This window comes from Oncorhynchus mykiss, chromosome 7 (genome assembly GCF_013265735.2).
Source record: "Oncorhynchus mykiss isolate Arlee chromosome 7, USDA_OmykA_1.1, whole genome shotgun sequence".
Lineage (NCBI taxonomy): Eukaryota > Metazoa > Chordata > Actinopteri > Salmoniformes > Salmonidae > Oncorhynchus > Oncorhynchus mykiss.
This window is the reverse complement of record NC_048571.1, coordinates 27,767,885-27,795,876: the sequence shown is the minus strand read 5'-3', so window position 1 is coordinate 27,795,876 and position 27,992 is coordinate 27,767,885. Positions and strand designations below refer to the sequence as shown.

The 27,992-nt window shown below is 42.1% G+C and overlaps 2 protein-coding genes across 3 annotated transcripts; both read left to right on the top strand.

The window, feature by feature from the left end:
- The first annotated feature begins 152 nt into the window (after window positions 1–152).
- On the top strand, window positions 153–9,934 carry LOC110527596 (cysteinyl-tRNA synthetase 2, mitochondrial). Of its 2 annotated transcripts, none has more exons than XM_021608982.2 (15): window positions 153–721; window positions 803–853; window positions 952–1,069; window positions 1,172–1,243; window positions 1,392–1,497; window positions 1,612–1,683; window positions 4,806–4,935; window positions 5,349–5,482; window positions 5,731–5,798; window positions 5,958–6,024; window positions 6,124–6,262; window positions 6,590–6,713; window positions 6,982–7,080; window positions 7,680–7,898; window positions 9,419–9,934. In XM_021608982.2, the coding sequence occupies exons 1-15, from the start codon at window positions 474–476 to the stop codon at window positions 9,482–9,484; spliced, it is 1,713 nt and encodes a 570-aa protein (XP_021464657.2). In that variant the 5' UTR covers window positions 153–473; the 3' UTR covers window positions 9,485–9,934. The 2 variants fall into 2 exon arrangements, with proteins under 2 accessions (XP_021464657.2, XP_021464656.2); XM_021608981.2 differs by having other exon boundaries at window positions 154–721; window positions 1,612–1,692.
- A 727-nt stretch (window positions 9,935–10,661) lies between these two features.
- On the top strand, window positions 10,662–13,940 carry LOC110527597 (ras-related protein Rab-20). Its single transcript, XM_021608983.2, has 2 exons — window positions 10,662–11,225; window positions 12,069–13,940. The coding sequence occupies exons 1-2, from the start codon at window positions 10,967–10,969 to the stop codon at window positions 12,635–12,637; spliced, it is 828 nt and encodes a 275-aa protein (XP_021464658.2). The 5' UTR covers window positions 10,662–10,966; the 3' UTR covers window positions 12,638–13,940.
- The last annotated feature ends 14,052 nt before the right edge of the window (window positions 13,941–27,992 follow it).

The window sequence follows — 27,992 nt, the reverse complement described above, 5'->3', positions numbered from 1 at the left end:
TTTTTTATCTTCTCAGAAGTTCTGCGTTAGGTACGAGGATTTAGAAACGTTATAAACCGTGAATGACCACACACTCCAGCACAGTAGGTGGCGGCATGCACCTTTAACGTTGGTTTGCGGACCACCATTATATCATAGAAGAAGAAGAACTCGCGAGATCTGGACGTGTGGAACAAGGCTAGTTGTGAACGGGATGCAACTTTGTTACGCCGAGTAGCAGCTTTCAAGATTCGGTTTATGCACGTGCACTTTACAATCAAATATTGAAGCATGTCGAGGTAGCGATCAGGCACAACGGACGACTTAACGACACATTTGGAAGTGGCAGTTGAGTTGCCTGCTAATCTACATTACTTAGATTTATTGAGAACTGTCAAGCTAGGTAGCTACTTGTCTGTCATACTTGACACGAGAGACTGGAAGAGTGGCTCCGTCGCCAGGTACATCCTATTATTTTGCACTCAGTTGTAGCCATGTGGCCCTGCATAACAATATGTAGGCCGCTTCTATTGAAATTAAGAAGCAGGTATGCTTTCTCAAAGGACACTCGGCAAACGTTAGTGTCACCAAGCAAACTGATCTTCAGACCCAGTGCATCATGTACAGGGGTGGGGAAGAAATGGACTCGACCAACAGGATACGACACGGGGCTGAAGACCTACAACAGCCTCACCAAACAGAAAGAACCACTGGTATTGGCGCAGGAAGGAATTGCTACTTGGTATGGAAAACATGGGATTTCATATAGCTACTGCTGCTGACCGGGTATTGACGGTAGTAACTATTTGTACTGTTACTGCAGGTACAGCTGTGGACCCACTGTTTACGACCATGCTCACCTGGGGCATGCATGGTAACCCACTCTCAAAATATATTTTCAATGATACAAAATTAAATGTCATAAGTTGATTTTGCTGTACTGAAACGGCTGAACTTTAATCTCTCTCATAGTTCCTATGTCAGATTTGACATCATCCAGAGGGTTCTATCCAGGGTCTTTGGCATCAATGTCATTCATGTCATGGTCATCACTGACATCGATGATAAAATCATTAGAAGAGCTTTGGAGGTAGGCTTATTATCCAATGCAGCCCCTATAATTGAGATGCTGCTGTGCTGATGATATTGATGTAATTTTCGTACTTTGATTATATTTTTGATGTCATTGCAGAAAAGCATATCTCCAACAGTCCTGGCCAGAATGTACGAGGAGGAATTTAAAAATGACATGTTAGCCCTGAAGGTGTGTGAGTATGTACTGTTTGCTGGGTGGAAAAAATGTGAGCTTTTGTTAGCTGTGTATTATATAGTACTTACCCTGCATACATTAATTACTGCACATATATTTGATATGTTGTCAAAGATATGCATGTTTATTTATATTTTTCAAGGTTCTTCCTCCTGCTGTGTACTTGAGGGTCACTGAGAATATACCTCAAATCGTGGCTTTCATTGAGGGCATCATCAGAAATGAACACGCCTATGCCACAAAACAAGGTATGTCTATATGTAAAAGTCGTAGTTGATACATTCTCGTTGTTACTTTCTCAAGCCAAGATCAGTTTGCAAATAGTTGCAGGATCTGAATTCCGGGTGTTCATTCTGCTGCAGGGGACGTGTATTTCGATATCGGGTCCATCGGGGACCGTTACGGCAAGCTTATGGGTGCTGGAGATGCAACTGGTGAGCCTGGTACGTGTTTACATCACTTCATTGTGACATGTTTTTGTCATACTTTAAAAAAATATATTTCACCTTTATTGAACCAGGTAGGCCAGTTGAGAACAAGCTCTCATTTACAACTGCAACCTGGCCAAGATAAAGCAAAGCAGTTCGACAAAAAATAACAGAGTTACACATGGGATAAACAAAAGTACATTCAAAAGTACATTCAACTATAGAAAAAGCTATATACAGTGTGTGCAAATGGAGTAAGGAGGTAAGGCAATAAATAGGCCATAGTAGCGAAAGTAATTACAATTTAGCAAATTATCACTGGAGTGATAGATGTGCAGATGATGATATGCAAGTAGAAATGGATGGGCTATTTACAGATGGGCTGTGTACAGCTGCAGCGATCTGTGAGCTGCTCAGATAGCTGATGCTTAAAGTTAGTGAGGGAGATATGTCTCCAACTTTTTTTGTGTTTTTTTTGCAATTCGTTCCAGTCATTGGCAGCAGAGAACTGGAAGGAAAGGCAGCCAAAGAGGCATTGAGTCTGGAAGGAGAGTTTACAGTCTAGCCAGACACCTAGGTATTTGTATTTGTCCACATATTCTAAGTCAGAACTGTCCAGAGTAGTGATGCTAGTCGGGCAGGCAGGTGCGGGCAGCGAACGGTTGAATAGCATGCATGTAGTTTTACTAGCGTTTAAGAGCAGTTGGAGGCCACGGAAGGAGTGTTGTTTGGCATTGAAGCTCGGAGGTTTGTTAACACGGTGTCCAAAGAAGGGCCAGATGTATACAGAATGTTGTCTTCTGCGTAAAGGTGGATCAAGGAATCACCCGCAGCAAGAGCGATATCATTGATATATACAGAAAAAAGGGTCAGCCGGAGAATTGTACCATGTGGTACCCCCATAGAGACTGCCAGAGGTCCGGACAACAGGCCCTCCGATTTGACACACTGAACTCTGTCAGAGAAGTAGTTGGTGAACTAGGCGAAGCACTCATTTGAGAAACCAAGGCTGTTGAGTTTGCCGATAAGAATATGGTGATTGACAGAGTCGAAAGCCTTGGCCGGGTCGATGAAGATGGCTGCACAGTACTATCTTTTATCGATGGCGGTTATGATATTGTTTAGTACCTTGAACGTGGCAGAGGTGCACCTGTGACCAGCTCGGAAACTGGATTGCACAGCGTAAAAGGTACGGTGGGATTCGAAATGGTCAGTGATCTGATTGTTCACTTGCCTTTTCAAAGACTTTGGAAAGGCAGGGCAGGATGGATATAGGTCTGTAACAGTTTGAGTCTAGAGTAGAGGTCGACCGATTAATCGGAATGGACGATTAATTAGGGCCGATTTCAAGTTTTCATAACAATCGGTAATTGGTATTTTTGGGCGCCGATTTTTGTAATTTTTATACCTTTTATTTAACTAGGCAAGTTAGTTAAGAACACATTCTTATTTTCAATGATGGCCTAGGAACGGTGGGTTAACTGCCTCGTTCAGGGGCAGAACGACAGATTTCCACCTTGTCAGCTCGGGGGATCCAATCTTGCAACCTTACAGTTAACTAGTCCAACGCAATAACGACCTGCCTCTCTCTCGTTGCACACCACAGGGAGACTGCCTGTTACGCGAATGCAGTACGCCAAGGTACGTTGCTAGTTGGCATTAAACTTATCTTATAAAAAACAATCAATCATAATCCCTAGTTAACTACACATGGTTGATGATATTACTAGATATTATCTAGTGTGTCCTGCATTGCATATAATCTGACTGAGCATACAAGTATCTAAGTATCTGACTGAGCGGTGGTAGGCAGAAGCAGGCGCGTAAACATTCATTCAAACAGCACTTTCGTGCGTTTTTCCAGCAGCTCTTTGTTGTGCGTCAAGCATTGTGCTGTTTATGACTTCAAGCCTATCAACTCCCGAGATGAGGCTGGTGTAACCAAAGTGAAATGGCTAGCTAGTTAGCGCGCGCTAATAGCGTTTCAAACGTCACTCGCTCTGAGCCTTATAGTAGTTGTTCCCCTTGCTCTGCATGGGTAACGCTGCTTCGATGGTGGCTGTTGGCGTTGTGTTGCTGGTACGAGCCCAGGGAGGAGCGAGGAGAGGGACGGAAGCTATACTGTTACACTGGCAATACTAAAGTGCCTATAAGAACATCTAATAGTCAAAGGTTAATGAAATACAAATGGTATAGAGGGAAATAGTCCTATAATTCCTATAATAACTACAACCTAAAAGTTCTTACCTGGGAATATTGAAGAGGAACCACCAGCTTTCATATGTTCTCATGTTCTGAGCAAGGAACTGAAACGTTAGCTTTCTTACATAGCACATATTGCACTTTTACTTTCTTCTCCAACACTTTGTTTTAGCATTATTTAAACCAAATTGAACATGTTTAATTATTTACTTGAGGCTAAATAGATTGTATTGATGTATTATATTAAGTTAAAATAAGTGTTCATTCAGTATTGTTGTAATTGTCATTATTACAAATAAATAAATAAAAACCGTCCGATTAATCGGTATCAGCTTTTTTGGTCCCCCAATAATCGGTATCGCTGTTGAAAAATCATAATCGGTGACCTCTAGTCTAGAGTTTCTCCCCCTTTTTAAAGAGGGGGATGACCGCGGCAGCTTCCCAATCTTTAGGAACCTCGGGCGATACGAAAGAGAGGTTGAACAGACCAGTAATAGGGGTTGCAACAATGGCGGTGGATAATTTTTAGAAAGAGAGGGTCCAGATTGTCTAGCCCAGCTAATATGTACGGGTCCAGGTTTTGAAGCACTTTCAGAACATCTGCTATCTGGATTTGGGTGAAGGAGAAGCTGGGGAGGCTTGGGCAAGTTGCTGCAGGGGGTACGGAACTGTTGGCTGCGGTTCGGTGAGCCAGAAGGAAAGCATGGCCAGCCGCAGAGAGATGATTATAATGGATTTGTCGGTGGTGACAGTGTTTGCTAGCCTTCTTGATAATTTGAGTGAGTTTGAGGGCATCTATCTTAGATTGTACTTCCTTTGTGTTTGGAAGACTACAGTATGCTTTTTCAAAACCATAGGCAAGGAAATGATTGACTAACTGATACATGTTTAGGGTAGGAACTAAGCTTTAACATACTGTTTCCTAGGGGACAGAGAGAAACGGGACAGCCGAGATTTTGCCCTGTGGAAGGCTTCCAAGCCGCAGGAGCCCTCCTGGGAGTCTCCCTGGGGCAAGGGAAGACCCGGCTGGCACATCGAATGCTCCACCATTGCCAGGTGCCAACCTCATTTTTTACTAACCCTTGGTTATTGAAGAATAACCCTATATTCATAATTTAGGATTAACATAGTACCAGATCTGCTTGTGCTGTCTTGCCAATGAAAATGACCTCTGGAGTTGGCAAGACAACACAAACAGATGTGGAATCAGGCTATTTTAGGTCATCATCATGTATTTGCTTTTGTTTTCAACTTATTCTCTGTCACATCAAGAAATATTTGCCTACCTACCATGGCTTCTGTTAATCCGATAAAATATGCATTTTATTATCACCATGTAATTTATATGTTGGGCGTTCACTGTATGGAGTTAAATGATCCCCCTGATGTCTGTATCTTTGGGCCGAAAGTATATGGGAATGCATATAGATCAGTTTCTGAAGATTTACTTTCACCTCTCTGGTCTCCAGCTCTGTGTTTGGAAGTCAGCTGGACTTTCACTCTGGGGGCATCGATTTGGCCTTCCCTCACCATGAGAATGAGATCGCCCAGTGTGAGGCCTACCACCAGTGTGGCCAGTGGGGGAACTACTTCCTGCACTCAGGTAGGACTCCACAGTCTTGTGACACGTAGGTCATATTCAGTAGGGCACACCGTAGCAAACGAAAAGGATTGTTTCTTATTGTACATGTCCAAGTCGGTATTATTTAGTATGAAAGATAATAAACATGACTGTGATGTCCACTTACATGGATTATGCTTTACTTACGTCCTCCATGGCTAATGTTGGAGAATGGCAAAAGGAGATGATTCATATCTGCATTTCTACTTTGACTTTATTTTCTTATGCAGGACATTTACATCTTAAAGGAAGTGCTGAGAAAATGTCAAAGTCCTTGAATAATTATATAACGATAAAGGTAAAGTGTTGATCTACATTACTACTTTTAAATAAATACACATTATTAAATGGTGTCGGGCTTGCACTATAGAAAAGGTCATTTGTTTTATAACAAGTCTTCGTTCTTCCTAATTGAGGTAATATGTACTTCATGTGTATTCGTCTCTCTCACTTGTAGGATTTCCTGGAATCTTACTCCGCCAATGAATTCCGAATGTTCTGTCTTCTGACCAAATACAGATCAGGTGTGAACCCTTTTTGGTTGTTTTTATGATGGTAAACTGGTTTTCATTTTACTCAAGTGATGTTGAGCTCTGAGGTCATTTTTTTTTTTTTTTTCACAGCAATCGACTACAGTGACGCCAGCTTAAACGAAGCTCGGAGCTCCCTGGCAACCATTACTGCCTTCACCCATGATGCCCAGGCCTACATGAGGGGCCAGTTGCAGTGCCCGGCTGTGGAGGAGGGGGCATTATGGGAAAGGTAGGGCCTACATCTCCTTTCTGCTATTGTTCTTTATATGTAGTGTAGTACAGCATTGAATACACACACACAAATTAATTATAGTGCAGGAACATCACATCAGGGGAGTCACATGCATTCTCAGTTCATTGAGACATTACTGCCATTTTCGTTTCTGATGACGCATTTGTCAGGGAGATACATTTACTGGCATATTTTACACAAGGTGGGTCACTTATTTAACTGTCATAGGTCAGGTTGAACAGTTAATTTTCCTACCACATTCCATGTCCTTCAGAAGGTAAGCAGATAAACCTTCACCAATTCCTTGGCGTCTGTGTTTTCAAGGTTAGCTGAAACCAAAGCAAACGTTGTCAGAGCACTGGCAGATGACTTTGATACGCCAAGGGTTGTTAATGCCATCATGAGCCTTGTTTACCATGGGAACCGCCAACTTCAGCCCATCACTAAGGTAACCTGTCAAGATGAGAACCATGACAAATGTGGCGTACCACTCTGAGGAACAGTTTCAGGCAAAGAAAATCAACGTCTCAGCATGTCAACACACAACTAACCTGAATAAGATGTAACATAATCGCAAGTCATACCTTCACACATTGCATTGAATTGTTGCAAAGATGACACAATTTCTCATGTAGATTTTCCTGTGTTTCATAAGGGGATAGCTTGTAATATATGGTGAATGGTTCACTGTTACTTGTTGTGCCTTGTCTGAGTAGCCTGACAGATCACCAAGGAGCCCAGCTGTGTTTGGGGCCTTCCTCGCCTACATCAGGGAAGTCTTTGAGGTCCTGGGGGTCGACCTGCTGGACAGAAAGGTCAGAGATTAAAGTTCATAATAACACATAGTTGACTGACATTATGACAGCACAATAGGAGTGTATCTCCTCAAATACTCAGTGCACCACTAAGACCGGGGTTCAATCCGATCGGGCTTGGCACCTTTTAAAGCAATGTTCGCGAAGACCGTATTCACAGTAAATGCAGCATGTCGGCTCAATCAGAAATATAATTTAAATATCAAGAAGCTCTATTATACGGATCTACCACTGATTGGATTGAATCCCGGCCTTATTCCAGTGCATTTTAATGGTAAATGTCCATAAACGATTGCCAACATCTCTTTGATATAAATGCCAGCAGTATTGGTAGTATGGGGTAGTATGTTGTCTTTTTGTTGCGATTTACTTTTTTCTGTGGTTAAAATGGCACCTATTATGGGCCTAAAATCAGGTTAATTATAACCATTTTACGTAACATGTGACATTTTAGTAATTTAGCAGACACTTACGTAAGTGCATTTTTGTACTGGTCCGCCGTGGGAATCGAATCCACAAACCTGAGCCACACAGGACCATAAGGGACCATAACCCTAACTGGTTTACTTGTTCCATATCTCACCTCTCTTCATCTTCAGGAGGCTCATTCTGTTGATTCTTCGGGGACCCTAGAGAACGTGGTGGAGCAGTTGGCTCGTTTCCGTAGCGATGTGCGGGCCTTCGCTTTGTCTGTGCAAGAAACGCCCCCTGGAGAGCCCGCCCATGCCAGTCCAAGTCCATGCTCAGAAAAGTTACCCCTCCTCAAGGCCTGCGACACCCTGCGGAAAGACCTTGCATCTATGGGAGTGCACATAAGGGTTAGTGCGTGTGTATGTCAGTGGAGGCTCCTCAAAGGAGGAAGGGGAAGATGATCCTACTCAGTGAGTTTCATAAAAATAGTGAAACATTAAGAAAGTTATCCTTTTTAGATAAATCTATACTAAATATTTTCACACCAAATAACTGATTAAAACACTTTTTTTTTATGAAGGTCTACAGTAGCCTCAACAGCACTTTCTCAGGTAGTGTAGCCAGAGAACAGCTAGTTTCCGTTCTCTGGGTTTATTGACTTCAATACAAAACCTAGGAGGCTCATGGTTCTCACCCCTTTCCATATAACGACTTCCAGAGGACGTCCTCCAACATATCAGAGCTCTTGCAACATTAACTGACACGTTATCCTACCAATCAAAAGTGTGGACATTTACAAGCTAAAATGAACGAGAGAAACTGTGCAAATTACTTGTGCTAATTTTGTTAGCATTTAATAGACGCCCAATGGACTTTTTGCATTTTTAGCGCCCCCTTGTATGCTAAACTGGTAATAGCGTAAATCCCGGAATGGCAGAATAGCAGTATAAAAATCTGGAGAACACCCAAGCTTATTGTAGCGTGTTTACTAACTCGTTACTTCTAGTAGCTATGTTGACTGAAATGAGCTAATATGGTGATAATTGTAGGCTGTGTGTAGTGGTTAGCGGGTATGTTATGAAAGTTTATCTTGGAGAGTTTTTTTTCACTGGGTCACAGACAGCTGTTGTGCACCAAGGTTCCACAAGCGAAGAGAAACGGTGAGATGCGAGAAGGAATTATACATAGAGCAAGGTGATGATGCTGTTTGTATATGGCTGCTATGAAAGTGAACTGTGTGTGCGGGTGATCAGGGGTGTATTCCTTCTGCCAATTCTGTTGCAAAACTTTTCTTAAACGTAAGTAAACGGGATGGACCGACCTGCAATAGAAACTCTTGTTTTGGTTGTAAAACGGAACAAATGTTTGGACTAATGATCACACCCTAGATCCACTAGATGCAGGCAGGAGTGTGCAAGGCGGTATTGAATGTCACTGCCACCTTTCTCTCAACCGCCTGTGCACCTATGTTAATACGTTATAAACTTACATATTTTGGTTAGGTTGTTGCAACCTCATGATGTAGTAGCCTAAACCTAGCGATGTTACATTGAGCTGGGTGAATGGAATATGAATGACATGAGTAAAGAAAGTTTTGGAAGCACTGGATGACCTCTCATTCAGCATTTCATTGTCAGATTTCCTTTAAGCAAGTAATATTTGAATGGGGGAAAAAAATCACATTTAACACATGAAATATTTTTCCTCAAAAGTAAAACCATAGGCTAAAACTAATCCAAGAAGTTGAACACTTTATGCCATCTAGTGTCTAAAAATACATCCTGCATAGCTATGTACTGATATTGAAAAATAAACCATACTGTTATAACTTGCTTGAAAGACTTGAGTGTTTGTAGTATGAAGAGGTTTAACTGGGTGACATTCCTTCATTATGATTCAAGTTGTTCTTTTTTTTTTCTGGATTCAGGACAGAGGCCCCAACTCCACGTGGGAGATTTCGCAGAAGAGGCCAGCTGGCCAGGACAAGAAATAATAGAACAGAATTGCAAATAGAATGAGCTTAGATTGAGTTTTGTATGTCCTGGTTTGGATGAAGATTGAGGACTACCACAAAGACTGGGAGACATGGAATTGTGGGTTAGAGCTGCTATGATGTTGACTGTTTCCTCAGGACTTCGGAAGGATTGGTATAAAGGAATTTGTCATAGGGCAGGTTGGACTATATCACCGGCATTGGAAATTATACTATCGCATAGTTATAATTTTGTCATAAAATTATACTTAGGTCTGCAATAAAGTGTTGATAGAATTGTATATAAAATATTGTTAATGTAAAATATTTTTCACCATAAGCTACTTGATTCAAAGTAAAATGTATTTCAGGGGAATGACTCAAATGTGTAAATCTTTTGAAATCAGAATTGTCCAATTATTCCTGTGCAAAATGCCATTTAAATTAATACACACTAAAACAAAATATAAATACAACATGTAAAGTCTTGGTCCCATGTTTCATGAGCTGAAATAGAAAATGAAAGACATTTTTTCATATGCACAGAAAGCTTATTTTCTCATGTTGTGCACACATTTATTTTACATCCCTGTTAGTGAGCATTTCACCTTTGCCAAGATAATCCATCCACCAGACAGGTGTGACATTTCAAGAAGTTGATTAAACCGCATGGTCATTACACAGGTGCACCTTGTGCTGGGGACAAAAGGCCACTTTAAAAGGTGCTGTTTTGTCACCCAAAACAATGCCACAGACGTCTCAAGTTTTGAGGGAGCATGTTATTGCCATGCTGACTGCAGGAATATCCACCAGAGCTGTTGCCAGATAATTTAATGTTCAATTTTCTACCATAAGCAGCCTCCAACGTTGTCCAGTGAATTTTGCCTGCTATTTTTTGTTCAGTGTTTGTCTCTGTTACATTATACTAATTGCTACTGATTTCATCAACACACACACATTAGAGGGGGTGGAAATATAGAAGTAAAAAGATGCCAACCTTTGTGATTTCTCAGTTTTTTAATTGTTATCAAATAAAGGTCACAAGACAAATATAGCACAACAAATACAATAGCTACACCCATGCGAATATAAAGGGAAAACCCTCTTTGGGCTGGTGGAGTACATTTACATTTTCCAATCAAATCTCAGTTATTTGATTGATGTTCCTGCATGCTCGTTGGCCAGATACTGCTTTAAAACGTCCAGCAGTCGTTCGCACAAGTTTCCCCTGTTGTCATTTTCTGAGTGAACTCTGATCATTGAGCAAGCTGTTTCACAATTTCATTGATATATCCGTTCATGTAGAAACGAGTCGTATGCCTTTTATTCTGCGGTGGATGCTAAATGGGTAGAAGTTGACGCACGGTTGGTGTGGTAAATCCTATGCATTCTTTCGCTTTAGACCTACACATGTTCTATGCATGTCAAAACCGAAGGCCACCTGACAGACTGGAACAGTAGGGAATCTTAATTGCTTTGACAATTTTATCAAATACGTTTTTAATGAAAGTCAATTGCACTTTTGAGATAGTGTCGCCTGTTCGGGTGTCTAGGCGGAGAATGAAAAGAACCATGCCTGAAATGAAAAGGGCGAGGAGGCCCGACGTGAAACTGGTTATATTGGGGGACATGAACGTTGGTAAGACCTCTCTGTTACACAGGTACATGGATAAAAAGTTCAATGATACCATTAGTACCGTCGGCGGTGCGTTCTACTTAAAGCAGTGGGGACCCTACAACATATCGCTTTGGGACACCGCAGGTAGGTATTTTATATGATAAAATGTTTTATTTTCAGTACTAGTATAGCACATGGGGAAAGTGCAGTGTCAATTTCTACTTTTATTTTGCATGTTTAAGTGCACAGAGACGAATTGCAACTAATTAGGCTATACCCATCAAGCGTCATTTGTTGACAGACGCAAGCATCAATATTTATTTTCCAAATTCACAGTAGGGTTTCAAGATTTTTTTTTATTGAATTGGTATTTTATGGCTAATTTTGGGATGGATTTGTTTACAGTGATGAAATAATGGGTGGAGGTAGTGCTTGTCACAGTAGTTAGGCCTACTTTACATACAGAGCTAAACTGAAGATAACCTCTTATCTTGAGTGACTGGATTTTTCCATTCAATACAGCAACCAGTAGCTTTTGTGTGTGTGGAATACCCACAGCATAATAAAAATGGGTATATGTGGTAAAAGTTTCTGTCTGCTCATGTATTGTGGAGCGACCGTGCATTCATAAACGCATATAAGGGAAAGGGGGATACCTAGTCAGTTGTACAACTGGATGCCTTCAACTGAAATGTGTCTAACGCATTTAACTCAACCCCTCTGAATCAGAAAGGTGCGGCGGGTTGCCTTAATCGACATCCACGTCTTCGGCGCCCGGGAACAGTGGTTTAACTACCTTGCTCAGTGGCAGATTTAACAATACTTCATATTGAATCCCGCAAGAGAGATGGGTTTCTTGGCGCAGTTGTTAGCGTGCAAGTCTTTTACCCAGAAGGTTGAGGTTTCGCAGACTACCTTACCTCACTCTCCCTTCTTGATTCATTACACTCTGTAACCATCTAAACATGCTTAATGTTTCACTACTAGGTCGGGAGCAGTTCCACGGGCTCGGCTCCATGTACTGTCGGGGTGCGTCCGCTGTCATCCTTACCTACGACGTGACCAACTGGCAGAGCCTGGCCGAGCTGGAGGAGCGCTTCCTGTCTCTCACCGACACAGCCAATCACGACTGCATCTACGCTGTGGTGGGCAACAAGGCTGACATTACTGACCCCCCCAATGTGGAAGAAGACTATGAGGGGGGTTTCCCCGTTCACACACCGCCCTATGCCTGCCACCTCATCCCTCCAGCCTCCCCTACTACGGTCTCCCCCGTGGCCAACCGAGAGGTTCGAAAGGAGGACGCCGTGGCGCTCTACCAGCGTATCCTCAGGTACAAGGCGCTGGATGAGCGTTTGAGCCCGCCTGCAGAGAGGATGTGCTTTGAGACGAGCGCCAAGACAGGTGCCAACGTGGACGAGTTGTTTGAGACGCTGTTCGAAATGGTGCTGCCGTCCATCCTGAGGATGAGGTCGGAGAGCGAGGCCTCACCCACCATAGACCTGGAGGACTATGGGCCAGTGTCCAGCAAGCAAACCAAGTGGGGCTGCTGCTGAACGGAGTTGGGTGAAGTAGCCCCAAGGTGCTGATCTTGGGTCTATTTTGCTTTTTTCCCACAAATGGGTAAGGTTAGGATTGTGGGAGGGGAAGCTGATCCTAGATCTGTACATTGGGGAACCTTTACACCAGAGCCTGCTGAAGGCGACAAGGAAGAAGTCTTGGGGAGAATCTCAATTGTATACTCCTCGCCTCTTCTCGCCTAGTATTCTTCTCATAACCCATTGAATGAGAAAGCTAGAGGTCCCTTCCCTCTGACCAGCTCCTCCAATAGGTTTTGAGATGGAGAGAGGATGCGAGGAGTATGCAATTGAGAATCTTCCCTGGTTTTAGGGGTTGGTTTTCACAGACGTACACCCACGTTGTTTCTACTTTAATACAGAGGGATTACTCATCAAGTGAGCTCAACTGAGCTGGGCCGGATTACCGAACAGGCACTGGGCATGTGCCCCGTGCCCCTAACCCATGTTTTTGTTGCATATGATACCAAAATGTGTAGAATTGTAGGAAATTAGGCTTAAAACTGCAAAATTATCTTAACCTCATGGCAAAATGTGAACAAAATGAGATGCGCTATAAAATACCAACAAAACAAAAAATCTGCCCAATGGCGAAAGTGTAGAATTGTAGGAAATTGGCTTTAAAACTATTTGTCAAAATTTGCTCTTAGCCTCATGACAAAATGCGTAGAAGAGCATTAGAAAACTTCACGTTTTTCTCTCTGCACCATGGCAAAATGTGCTAATTCTGTAATTAAGTCCAGTATTCTGTCACTGCTGTTCAGATTTCATTTTATGGTTTCACACTAAAAAGGAAATGTCACTTTTTTTTTAATGGTTTTTTAGTCAATTCTGATCTTGGGGAATTTTTGGACTGAGTTGCACAAAAAATGTCACTTGTCTGAGCTGTTTGTCCTTGATAGAAAAATGCAGTTTCACTTGATTTTTGTGGCATTTGCCATTTTCAGACACCTTTTTATTTCTTTATCTTTGTTTACCATCTGCCTAAATTAAAGCCATTCTACCTCCAATAATAGTTATTGAATTTCAGCTTTCTGTGAATAACATGTTTTTTAAATTTTTGAAGTCACCATGTTGTTATTGAACATATGGTGTAAAGATGCTACCACAAGGGTGTAGTGTAGGGACTGTTTTTAGAGAGCTCCCATTGAATATGGAGGACTAAGAATATGGCCAAAGAACCAAAATGTCCTCTTTACCCCAAAGACATTATGTTGCCACATTGACTAAGAAATCGAACAGAATTGATGTACTGGCGAGTCCCTGATGAGATTTCAAACAACTGTGCTTCATTTTAAACAACATTGTCACACATCCACTACTAAATGTTCTTTGAACATTTTGATTATCTGGGAATTTAGAACATAAACATCTCAATATGTTCAGAATCCCAACTAGGGCTGAGTGACTTGTTATTGTGGCCACTTTACTCCCCTGTCACCTTTGCCTTTGGAACAAGTGTTCTAGTAAGAGGTTTACATGCCCGAGTGTCTGTCTAGAACTGTGCCGTGCATATGATGGTGTTTGTTTCAGTGTCTTGAGCTGATTAAAATAAGCTCCCTACCTGACAATCTGGGATGGACTGGGACCAGAAATGTTCTATATATGAACTCAGCAAAAAAAGAGTCCCGAAAAAGGGACATTTCTGTCTTTAAAAGTTTGTTTGTTAAAATCCAAATACCTTCACATATCTTCATTGTAAAGGGTTTAACCACTGTTTCCCATTGTTCAATGAACCATAAACAATTAATGAACATACGCACATGTGGAACGTTCGTTAAAACACAAACGGCTTACAGATGGTAGGCAATTAACGTCACAGTTATGAAAACTTAGGTCACTAAAGAGGCCTTTCTACTGACTCTGAAAAACACGTTGCGTTTATCGTCGAAGGAATGAGCGTTACACCGAGGCCTGTACTCTGGAGCGGGATTGAGGTGGAGGGCCCGTCGTTGTCTGGGGCGGTGTGTCACAGCATCATCGGACTGAGCTTGTCATTGCAGGCAATCTCAACGCTGTGCATTACAGGGAAGACTTCCTCCTCCCTCATGTGGTACCCTTACTGCAGACTCATCCTGACATGACCCTCCAGCATGACAATGCCATTCTGCTCGTTCTGTGGGTGATTTCCTGATTGGAATGTCAGTGTTCTGCCATGGCCAGCGAAGAGCCCGGATCTCAATCCCATTGGATCGGCGGGTGAGGGATTGGGCCATTCCCCCCAGAAATGTCCAGGAACTTGCAGGTGCCTTGGTGGAAGAGTGGGGTAACATCGCACAGCAAGAAAAGTTTGAAATATCCAATAAATGTCGTTCCACTTCATGATTGTGTCCCACTTGTTGTTGATTCTTCACAAAAAAATACAGTTTTATATCTTTATGTTTGAAGCCTGAAATGTGGCAAAAGGTCGCAAAGTTCAAGGGGGCCGAATACTTTCGCAAGGCACTGTATATACATACATACATACATACAGTGGGGAGAACAAGTGTTTGATTATCTGCCGATTTCAGGTTTTCCTATTTACAAAGCATGTCTGTAATTTTTATCATAGGTACACAGAATCGAAAACAAAAATCCAGAAAATCACGTATGATTTTTAAGTAATTAATTAGCATTTGTTTATATCCACTGTAAGTAAAGCAGGCTGATCTTGACTTAAATATTGACTTACTGTATGACTCACATGCTTCTGTTCTCTTACCATGTATTGTATTCATAAAGGCTGTGTGTTTTCTACAATAAGTTTCTCTTCACCCACACATGCTAAAGAAGTTTGTATTGTGTTTGTCAGTGTAAATTGATTGGAAAGGGGTATAGATAGCACTGTAGTGGAATTTTTTTCTGTTTGTACTTCTCACTGTCTTTGCATTTGCACAGCAGCTGAATACGTCTAGATGTAATATGTTAACATTTGCGCTACACTAGTAAGCATTCATGTTTGCCAATCCGTATAGTAGGGCTGCACGATTAATCGAATTCAGATCGAAATTGCAAGAGGCTGCGATTCTCCTTTGACACTCCATTAATATAACAATAACTATACTATGGCACCTCTTCCAATGAGCAGCGCTAGCGTTTCCCCAACTTGGTCCTTGGGATTCCAAGGGATCATTTTAATTTTTGCACTAACACTACACATCTGATTTAAAATGATCAAAGCTTGATGATTAGTTGATTATTTGAATCAACTGTGTAGTGCTAGGGCAAAAACAAAAATGTCTACCCCTTGTTGTCCCGGAGGAGGGAGTTTGGGATACCCTGATTGCTGACCAAGTGGGCTCTCTCAGTTTTTGCATGGCATGCACATGCTGGCCAATCACAAGTGTCCAAAGCGCAGTTAGATGCTAGAGAGGAGAGCGAGAGCTTTACCTCAATAAACCTCGGGAAAAATGTGTGCTGCGACTGCTAATCGAGTTTGATTTGGAGCCAAAGCATTTTCAGTGGTATGGCAGTATTTCGGCTATAGGCAAACGGATATTAACCATATGCAAGTGTTGTATAAAAAGTGCTTCATAGTTGTGACGACAACAAATGTATTCAATAACCTGAAGAAGAACAATCCCCTTACGACGACAATCCCCCTCAGCCACAGCCAGCCACCTACATTAAACAGGCATTGATTGACGATTAGTTTTCAAAACATCCCACAGACACAAATCACAGAGGCTATCACCTCCACTGAGTATACAAAACATTAAGAAAAATCTGCTCTTTACATGTAATAGACTGACCAGGTGAATCCGGGTGAAAGCTATGATTCCTTATTGATGTCACTTGTTAAATCCACTTCAGTCAGTGTGGATGAAGGGGAGGAGACATGTTAAAGAAGTATTTTTAAGCCTTGAGACATGGATTTTGTATGTGTGACATTGAGGGGGAATGGGCAAGACAAAGGATTTAAGTGCCTTTGAACGGGGTATAGTAGGTGCCAGGCGCACCGGTTTGTGTCATGAACTGCAACTCTGCTGGGGTTTTTCAGCCTCAACAGTGGTCCACCACCAATGGACATCCAGCTAACTTGACACAACTGTGGGGCGCATTGGCGTCAACATGGGCATCACACAGCCCAAAAAATGGTTCTTATTTACACAGTCAGCAAAGACAGCTTCAAGAGGATGATAAACAAGCTGGACAGCACCGATACAAGATTCCATCTCCCAAGTCACCATCCCAATACTGTAAAACAAAATTAAGGGAGAAGTTGAAACAGAGCTCACACATGTTGATTATTAGGTCCCTTTATTTGTATTTATTTAATTTTTTATTTAACCTGTGTTTAACTAGGAAAGTCTTTATTCCTGGCTCCCGATTGGTTCCCGATTGGCGCAGCAGTCTAAGGCACTGCATCTCAGTGTAAGAGGTGTCACTATAGTCCCTGGTTCGATCCCAGGATGTATCACAATCGGCTGTGATTGTGCGCCGCCCTATGGGACTCCCAATTGGCCCGGATTTGGCTGGGGTAGGCCATCATTGTAAATAAGAATTTGTTCTTAACTGACTTGCCTAGTTAAGAACAAAATCAGTTAAGAACACATTTTTATTTGTAGGCTGTCATTTACAATGGCGGCTTACTACGAGACTACAACAGATCTTTGGTCTAGTAAAACAACCCAGTCCTACTGTACATTAGTTTGACAGTAGACTTCATTGCTGAGGAGTTTCAACTGAACGGTCGGTGCTTGCAAACATAATTGGCTACTTCTCCAGAGATCACATGGGAGAAAACATTGCTCTTGGGTTGAGAGAATGACTGAGGCCTGATTCAGGAGGAGCAAGTGTACATCAGGATAGCGGAGCAAATGTTTTAAAGACCATCGCATTAAATGGACCAGACTCCATTGTTTTGGACACAGGCTGCACCTTGCAATCGTTAGGCTACGTGCTTCAGGTTTTAAAGGCACTTAGACTCATATTTTCAATTATAATAATGATTGGTAAATAGGAAATATGAATTCAATGTTTGTTAATTAATGAACAAGGGCTGCGCTTATTGCACATTATATTTGAATGATCCTGTTAAAAATCTATGTTTGTTAATATTTATATATGGGTTCAATAATCTTATCTATTATCATATGTGTAACAGTGTTGGAAAATGTTGTTTTTTTTCATTTAGTTTTGTATTCAGTTAGCACAGTATGTATTAATTCATACGAACTCATTTGAGAAGTGATGCTCTCTACCCTGACACTTGTTTTAACCATGTCGGATGGAATTAGGTTTTCACCTAGGTGTTTTGAAAATCACAATTCAGAATCGCAATTGCAATATCTGCCCACAAAAATCGCAATTAGATAGTTTGTCAAAATCGTGCAGCCCTATCATATACTGTACCTTCCATCCATAGGACAAGATCTGGAGGACCTCCTCAGCTCTCCTTACCTGAACAGTGGGCTTCCTCCCTGAGGATATTAACCAGGTGACCCACCCCTACTTCTGGAGCGGGCTTATGCCAGTAAAGCTAAATCACCCTTGTGCTAAGTTAATTCCCCATAGACCAATCCCAGAGGTGTAAAATGGCTCACAGCAAGAGGAAGTCGTTGTCAAGTGTCTAGCACTATCCTCAGTAGGATTATACAGTGAACGAAAGGGCCCAAGAGTAGCATGGTCCCAGATATGTTTGGTGTAACAATGACCATAGGAGTTGGCAAGGCAACACAAACAGATCTGGGAATACGCAGGCTCAAGGGTCCCCTTAAAACAAAATTATGTCATAGGGTCCCCATGGACTCAAATGGCCACCCCCCCTTGATGCCCTCTCTGGCGCTCTCTCTGGGTGAAGTCTCTTGGTCTGACCCCAGTGTGGGTTTAAGCCCACCCCACACTGGCACAATGTTTGGGACCCATATGGATGACTGAGGGGGTCAGTATCCTCAGATCGTATGATTAAAGCACAAGTAGTTCAACTTTAAACTCTCCTAACCTTACCCTCAACAACAACCTGCCATGGGCCACAAGGGAATTTGGGAATTATGTTATGGGACAGCAGGATTAAAGAATGTGCTTACTTCACACTCTAGATGCTGGCTTGATACTATTCCAGCTCCCGCCTGTATTTTAACGATTTAAGGGAAACAACTGAATGCTGAGAGGGAAATGTCACCAACAGCCTTTCTCATCTTTTACAATCAGGCCAGTCATCTGTATTTTTCTACCACAGCCGAAGTTGTAAATAATTTCATAACACAGCAACAGAGAATGTGATATTAAGATAATTAACTTTTTTTGCAACAGTATTTGTATCTTTGGGCATTCATCAAATGTTGGTTTGGATATTGTGTGTTTGTGTGTGCCTGTGTGTTTCTGTGTGTGCGTGCCCCTGCAAGTGCATGCATGTGGACGGGGGGTGTTGGCAGAAAGTATCAGAATATTTTTAGATCAGTGGGACAAGGTTACACCCACTGCCTGAAAATAACTGCTATATAACTTGATAGCATGTAAACAAATGGGTTATTCCTAAATACTCTGCTGCCCTTGCTAACACAATCAGTCACCACCAGAACAGCTGGCTAGCCTCTCAATCACTGACCAATCAATGAGCTGTCCTTCATCTGACATAGCCATTTAACAGCCTCTCTGTCTTTCCTTAATGTGACCACAGGAGTGAATGATAAGGGCCTATAGATAGAGATACAACCCATAACAGAGACCCACAGCAGCAGGGACATGGATGATTGACAGTTAAGGGGATGGTGGACCATTCTTGATACACATGGGAAACTTTTGAGCATGAAAAACCCAGCAGCATTGCAGTTCTTGACACACTCAAACTGGTGCACCTGGCACCTATTACCATACCCTGTTTAAAGGCCCCTAAATCTTTTGTCTTGCCCATTCACCCTCTGCAACAACTAACAAGGAACTTTGTTCCGGTAAGCTGTCTTTTACTCACCGATCATTTGGACAAATCACGATTTTGCAGATGCTCGCATCTTTAGAATTTCGGAAGGGGAGGGGGCATTTGGCCTGTACACTGCCTCTGAGTTTCTGTTCAGAGGGTTGGAGACTGCTAGTCCTGTTAGTACATTTTCTAATACATCTCCCCCAGAACTTAATCGATCATCTGATGCAATTACGCAAAATGTTAGTTCTGGGTGTTCATTGGAAGCTGATAATGAGTATGGAGTGATTCTCATTCAAATCAATCCCTTTAGAAGTCCATCACTGAGGACCTATACTCCCTCTGCTACCCTGAGCATGGCCTACCCAACCCAGACACAGTGCATGTATGGCTGGGGTAGCTACCTAGGGATGACATGGGTTTCCAATGTGAGGCAGTGTGTGCCCCACATAACCTTTTAAAGAGTAATAGTAGGTGGGCATCACTCACTTACTCACCCAACCATGCCTCTCGGAACACAAGGCCTTGACACAAGATGACCAATGCTTTGTGGACTGCTGGTGTCTCCAGCCTTCCTCCACCTATCCTTCACCACGTCTCACTTTTCCCTTCAGTGCCTCTCTTTTCCCTTCAGAGGCGAGGAGAAAGGAAGCGAGGACTCAAGGAAAGGCCAATGAGATTGACCCAGAAAAGGCTGCAGACACTGCATACGGCTGCCGTACGCACTTTAATCCACCTTCCAGTCACGTCCCAGTCTGGCTAGCTGTATACCTGACATCAGTAAACGCTAATCAGACATGAAAGGAAATATGTAAATGACCCAACCACTTGAAGAGGGGCTGCAGACTAATTGGCACTGATGTATCCATGTGTCAGTCATGTCTTACAGTGATTAACTGTTAATAATTCAGTAATTATGGTGCTGTGATTAAATGTTTGCGGTGACCCTGTCGTCATGCTGTGCCCGAAACATGAATCTCTCATTTGCGTCACAAGTCTCTTATGATTTCACTGTTCTTTTAAAAGCTTCATAATCCTTTAAGAAACATTAGGTGGACAGTTTAAGTGTTTCTCAGCAGAAGTTCTAACTTGCGGCACCATCTTGCCTATGCTGGTTGGTCCTTGGCTAAAGTAGGATGCTGTTTCAATGTCATTGTGGCTGCAGTAACTGACCTTTATGCCCCCAAATACTGCGTCTCTTACGGCTCCACACCAGATGGTTGCAACACTGTGAGGAAAGGGGGGCCACTGATTTGAATATCAGATGGGCTTGCCTGGCATAAACAGACTACTTGTTTTGAAATATCATCTGGGCTTAATGGTTATTGAATGTAGGGCATTGGTTTAAATGACAACTCATAACCTGAATATGTATAGAATACATTAGTGAGTGTACATTAGTATATTAGATATAGTTAGATGGGTACATTAGATGGGATTCTCGGAAAGAAGAAGTCTCAGGACTATTCAATGTTCACCATCCCCTTTTGAGGAAAACAGCACTTAGCCTTTTTCTATACATATATTTTATGAGATTGGAGAACACATTGGAAGGGATCTTAGAGGGAGGGATCTTCCTCCTTACAGAATCTTTCCAGATCCTTGATATTTTTCGGTTTGGGCTTATGGACTGCCCTCTTCTATTCAAACCACAGGTGTTCAATGGGGGCAAGTCGGAGGACTGAGATGGCCATTGCAAAACATTGATTTTGTGGTCAATTAACCATTTCTTTGTGGATTTTGATGTGTGCTTGGGGTCATTGTCTTGCTGGAAGATCCACTTGCAGCTAAGTTTCAGTCTCCTGGAAGAGAAACCAGGTTTAGGTCTAAAATGTCCTGGTACTTGTTCAACTTATCGTAGACATTAACAAGGGACCCAGGACCAGTGGAAGCAAAACAGCTCCATAACATCAAAGATACACCACCCGTACTTTACAGTAGGCATGAAGTTATTTTTTTTACATATGCATCCTTCTTTTTCAAGGCACAACCAACCACTGATGTGCATGGCCAAAGAGCTCTATTTTGGTTTCATCTGACCAAAGAACCCAGTTCCAATCCAAGTGCCAATGCCGTTTAACAAATTCCAGGCATTTACAATTTTTGGTTGCTCTCAATAAAGTTGTTTTTTTTTTATGGCAACCATTCCAAATAGCCTATTAACATAGAGGTGGTGTCTAATTATAGGTTTGGAGACTTGGTGACCCCAAGATATGACCAAGTTCTGTAATTCTCCAACTATGGCCCTTGGACTTTTCTTTAACTTCCAAACCATCCTCACTGTATGTATGCGTCCTTTACCAGGCAAGTTTTACCACTGTTCCAGTGGTTTTAAACGTCTTAATTGTCGCTCTAATAGTGGTAAGTGGTATATTAGATTTTTCAGTTGTTATTATTGCCTGATTTATAAAAGTCACAAACCATTCTTCTCTTTTTTCATTGAGTTCTTTGCCTTTCCCAATGGTGATGGAAGACAAATGTTACCTCATTTTTATACTTTCAAAATAAATAGAGTCGCACACGCCATATAAACTCCCAGTAATTTATTGGGTGACCCTGAAGAAGGCACAGTGATGGTGACCCTGAAGAAGGCGTAGTGATGCCGAAACATTGGTAAATACCCAATAAATTACTGGGAGTTTATATATGGAGTGTGCAACTCTCTTTCTTTTGATAGTTTATAGGTTATTCGCCGTTAGCACCTCCACACAAAATAATCTTTCTGGGTCTGCGCCAGCTCATGTTTTTTATTTTACATAATTTCTATACCCCAGTGAAACTGGAAGCCATGGAAGGTCACATAACATTTCCTTAAAATGAGATTAACCTAAAAAAAAATTGAATGTTAATTCAGATTTAATGTTGTTTATTTTATTTATAAAAATCTTTAGAAGCTCCAATAATACGCTCACATATGCTCTGTGTAATTAACGTACACACACATACACACACACACACACGCGCACACACACACAGTGCCACTAATCCAGTTTGCCAGTTTTGATTGGAGACCAATCGACTTCCTGAAACTGGGGGCGATCATTTGGTTATAAGGGAGGCCCGGTAAACTAATCCTATGCATCGAATGAAAACAAACAAGCAGCATCTGAAATGGCACCCTTTTTCCCATGTAGTGCTCTACTTTTGAGCAGGGTCCATATAGGTCAAAAGGCTACGTCTGAAATGGTCGTATTCCCTGTTTGCAGTTTTTAATATGATCAATGGGCCCCACCCCCGGTCGGTATTTCGACCAGGCTTAGCACAAGTTTAGATAGCTGGCCCCCATCTAAAATGTTTTAGCTGACATGGGCTAATTGAATGACTGCTGATGCACAACCACATTTAGAAATTGTACATTGTGTATTCCATTATTCTAACTCTCAACAGTAAGTTGAGACCCACCCCCCCCAAAAAAAAAAACTACAAAAGGGGGACCGCAGGCCGCCGCCAGTTGCTCACTCCTGCACTATATAGTGCACTACTTTTGAGCAGAGCCCATATAGATCCCTTGTCAAAAGTAGTGTATTATATAGGGGATATGGTGACATTTCAGACACAGCCAAAGACAGGGCTCAGCACACGGACACAATTCAAATGCTTAAATTAGTCCTAAATTAGTCCATATTCTTGTTTCACCCTGGAGCTGCAATACTCTGAAATGTTAACCACATAGTTACTTCAGCATATTACTACCAATCTTTGGCTGGCTATAGCTAAAGCCCCACGAAGGGATGCTCATCTAAACAGCCAGACCCTGCTGCTTCCCCTGGCAGAGGGACTTTGCTAACCGTGCTGGCAGACTGTTAATAGGTGCCTTTTGATCTCATTGACGGCGGGGGGTCAGACACGCTAGTGTCAGGATTTATTACCAGTCTGTATTGAGTGTTCCCTAGTTCCCCTTATAGCTTTCCTCCCATTCTGTGATGGTGGAGATGACCAGTGATTAGGCCGTTGGCTGCTATGGACGGCCGCCACTGGGGTGAGGTTATTTCAGGGTTGTTGTTGTTGTTGTTGCTAGTTGTTGTTGTGTAAGGGGATAGATCTCTCGATGTCCTGTCTGTTTGTCCGTCTGACTTCCGAGCACCTACATGTGCGCACATGCACAGACACACATAAACACACACCTCACACCGCACACACACACTGCACACACACACACTGCACGCACGCGCACACACACACACAAATGGAAAAGGAGAAATAATGTGCTTTTGCCCTCTTATTATTTGTATTATTTATTTGTTATCATGATCTTTGAACTCTGAGCTTTCTATTTTAGTTTTTCATTCAAGTTATTTCCATTCCATTGGATGGCCCTTTTCCATCTTACAACAAAATGTAATCCAACTCCTTATGATCTTCCAATGCAATGTCATGATACAAAAACAACTTATTATATAATAAGTTATGATATTTCTACACTGATTTATGTTTCTCTCTCTCTCTCTCTGCATCCTCTCCTATGTTTATTTACACTACACAGCTCTATTAGTTTCCACACTCCACTTATGTCAATATCCCAAACACATAACATGATATTTAATTGAAGAAATTAGGATTATGGCAGGCTAGCCCTATCAGGCCCTGCTCTCTAATTTCATGTGAAATTCTGCACCGCTGAAAAACATTGACAAAAACAGCCTGTCTAGTGGAATGTAAAAGGGCTTAAAATGATCCTATCTAATCATACTCAAATAGAAATACCACCGAGCCAAAACAGGCGGTTTATACACAACCGAACGTTGACATAATCCACATTTCCTGATATACTACATTAGCTAGTGGGAACATGATTCTATGGCCATTTTAAGCTCAATCGGATAGGGAAAACACTTTTTGTATGAACTATGATAATTGTTTCCCAAATAGGAGAAAAGCATGATCTTATTGTAGTCTAATAACCAGAGAGGAAAAACAGACTCATGTATATACCATATCATAGGATTGGTATGTATATGCAGTTACTTTTACTTGATTGGTACCACTTTTACATCTAATTTTCTTTTTCCCATTTTGATAGGAACATAGCTGTGATTCAGAACACAGATAGGGGTAACATCTTGATAGTGTACTGGGCAGGAACTTAGATTATAGGCTTCGCATACACAGTAAGGTAGAATATCAATGAACCTCATTTGGGATCTCTTTTGTTTCCCAAGGGGTTTGCTTAGTCAATCACAAAGGGTTGGGGATTTGCAATTGGCCACAGACTGCATGCAATGCAAACAAAAATGAGTCACGAAATGGTCACCTAAAGTGTCATGGTCCCCTGGAGGTTTTGTATAGTTCCCGGTTGGTCACGGGGATGTCCCCGAAAACATTGTTTAGGTCGTTCTTGGGACATTGTGTCATGGTCCCCTGGTGGTTTTGTCTAGTTCCTGGTTTTTCCCGGGGACGTCACCTAATGGTTGCAAAGAAACGTCCCCCCCCCCCCAGGGCACGCACACCATAGTTTCATTACACATCATCCCTTTTTACTGTTGCCAAGCCCATCAAGACCCTGATTGGTGAACCACTGATCCAATCACAGCTCTTTGTCTTTTGGCAAAATGCTAGGGACACCCCCCACACACACACAAACAGTGCTTTTAACATACAGTGTTTATATTGTGTATATTTATTCATACAGTGTTTATTATTTAATGTGTCCGGGATTGGAACTCAGAACCTCTTGGTTCACCGCATCGCCGTGGTTCATGGCATCGCACCGTGAACCTCTTGGTTCATTGCGCCGAAACCCTTAAGGGACCTAATGGGAACGTCGCCCAATATTCTCAGGACTTCTCCTGTATGCTGGGTAATCATGTGGATTTATGTATTGTGACAGGTGGTGGGGAGGCAGAGCAGAGCAGCTGCATCTCTTAGGCAGATGGCACACTATTCCCTAGTGTAGAACTTTTGACCAGAGCCCTGTACTATATAGGGAATAGGGTGCCATTTGGAACGCAGGCTTATACAGGCCCCTCTCTGCCCTACTCAGCTCTGTGATGATTACATGTATTGGGTTAGCAACATCGTGGATGATCATCATGACAAGACATTCCTCTGTGCTCCCTCTTCTATGGCTTTGCCTGGCAATCACCCAGAGAGGATAATATTAAAATCATAAAAATGTTACCAGAAAAAGGACCAGTCAAAAATGTGGACACAATTACTCATTCAAGGTGTATTTTTTACTATTTTCTACATTGTAGAATAATAGTGAAGACATCAAACTATGAATAATAAATGGAATCATGTAGTAACCAAAAAGGGCATAAAAAAGGGCACCCTAGTGGCACAGCGGTCTAAGGCACTGCATCTCAGTGCTAGAGGCATCACTACAGACCCTGTTTCAATTCCAGTCTGTATCACAACCGGCTGTGATTGGGAGTCCCGTAGGGCGGTGCAAAATTGGCCCAGTGTTGCACGGTTTCGCGTTTGGCCGGTGTATGCTGTCATTGTTAATAAGAATTTGTTCTTAACTGACTTGTCTAGTAAAATAAAAGACACGGTCTGTGATTCAGTTAGAATTCAAGGCACACTTAACCAGCATGGCTACCACAGCATTCTGCATCGATACGCCATTCCATCTGGTTTGCGCTTAGTGGGGCTATCATTTGTTTTTCAACAGGACAATGACCCAACACACCTCCAGGCTGTGTAAGGGCTATTTGACCAACAAGGAGAGTGAGAGTTGGCTCATGAGTGACACAGCGGTCTAAGGCACTGCATCTCAGTGCTGGAAGCACCACAACAGACCCTGGTTTGATCCCGGGCTGTATCACAACCAGCCATGATCTGGAGTCCCATAGTGCGGCACACAATTGGCCTAGTGTTGCCCGGGTTAGGGGAGGATTTAGCTGGGGTTGTAAAATAAGAATTTGTTCTTAACTGACTTGCCTAGTTAAATAAAATAAAAAATCAGATGACCTGGCATCCACAATCACCCTGCCTCAATCCAATTGAGATGGTTTGGGATGAGTTGGACTACAGAGTGAAGGAAACACAGCCAAGTGCTCAGCATATGTAGGAACTCCTTCAAGACGTTTGGAAAAGCATTCCAGGTGAAGCTGGTTGAGAGAATGCCAGGAGTGTGCAAAGCTGTCATCAAGGCAAACGGTGCTGACTTTGAAGAATATATTTTGATTTGTTTAACACTTTTTTGGTTACTATATGATTCCATATGTATTATTTCATAGTTTTGATGTTTTCTACAATGTAGAATAAAAAATAAATAAAGATAAACCCTTGAATGAGTAGGTGTGTCCAAACTTTTGACTTGTACTGTATATGGAGAGAACACGTGAATAAAGAGGGTGAGGTGGTTGAAAGAAGGAGAAAAACAAAGAAACAGAAATATATTTGCTAGACAAAAATATATATTTGAATAATAAAACATAAAAGTTTTATGGGGGGGGGTTGTATGTATATATTTTTTTCATTACGATTTTTCAAGGGGTGCACCCCTATTTCCCACAGCTATGGAAAGAAATATATTTGAATCATAAAACATAAATATGTTAACACATATATGGAGAGAAAACATGACTATAGGCTAGATAGTGAGGGGGTTGAAGGATTGACATAAAAAACAGCAACTGAGAAAAACATGACCATTCAAGAGAGCGAAACAGGGTAAGAGAGCATTGAGAGAGAGTGCGTACATTCTGTTTCTTCTGGAACACTGTACTATACAGTGAGCGACGTGCATTCTCTGTAAACATGTATGTATTTACAGCTTGCTGTGAGTCAGCATTTACTTTTTTTTTTACCCCTTTTTCTCACCAATTGGTAATTACAGTCTTGTCCCATCGCTGCAACTCCCGTACGGACTCGGGAGAGGCAAAGGTCGAGAGCCAAGCGTCCCCCGAAACACGACCCTGCTAAGCTGCACTGCTACTTGACACACTGCTCACGCAACCCGGAAGCCAGCTGCACCAATGTGTCAGAAGAAACACTGTACAACTGGCTACGTGCATGCACTGGCCCGCCACAGGAGTTGCTAGAGCACGATGGGACAAGGCCTCATAGGTCTCCCGGTTTAGGCCGGCTGCGACACAACCTGGGATCAAACCCGGATCTGTAGTGACGCATCAAGTTCAGAGAGCAGGACAAGATAAATCAAAGGTAGCTAGTATTTAGCATTGTGGCCCACAATTGGCAGGATGATCCAAGAGTTCGCAGATATTTGCTCCCTTACTTTTTGTAAAGACACATGCTGCTTTTTGACTGTAACACCAATGTTACTCTAATGTTTATACTCTTATGATATACTAGGAAACTGTGTTTTCATAGCTAAGACTGACAGTGTAGACTTGTGAAGAGAATAGCCCAAAAGCCGGCAGATGGCGATATTGAGTCATTTCATCTTACCATCCAAATGGAGTGCATGTAGCTGGCTATGCACTCATATCCCCCATGGACCGGTTCATATATAATGCATTCTCCATTCAGGCTGAAAAGACGGCGATTTCCTCCTTAACTCTATTTAATGGCGAGAAGGCAGACAAA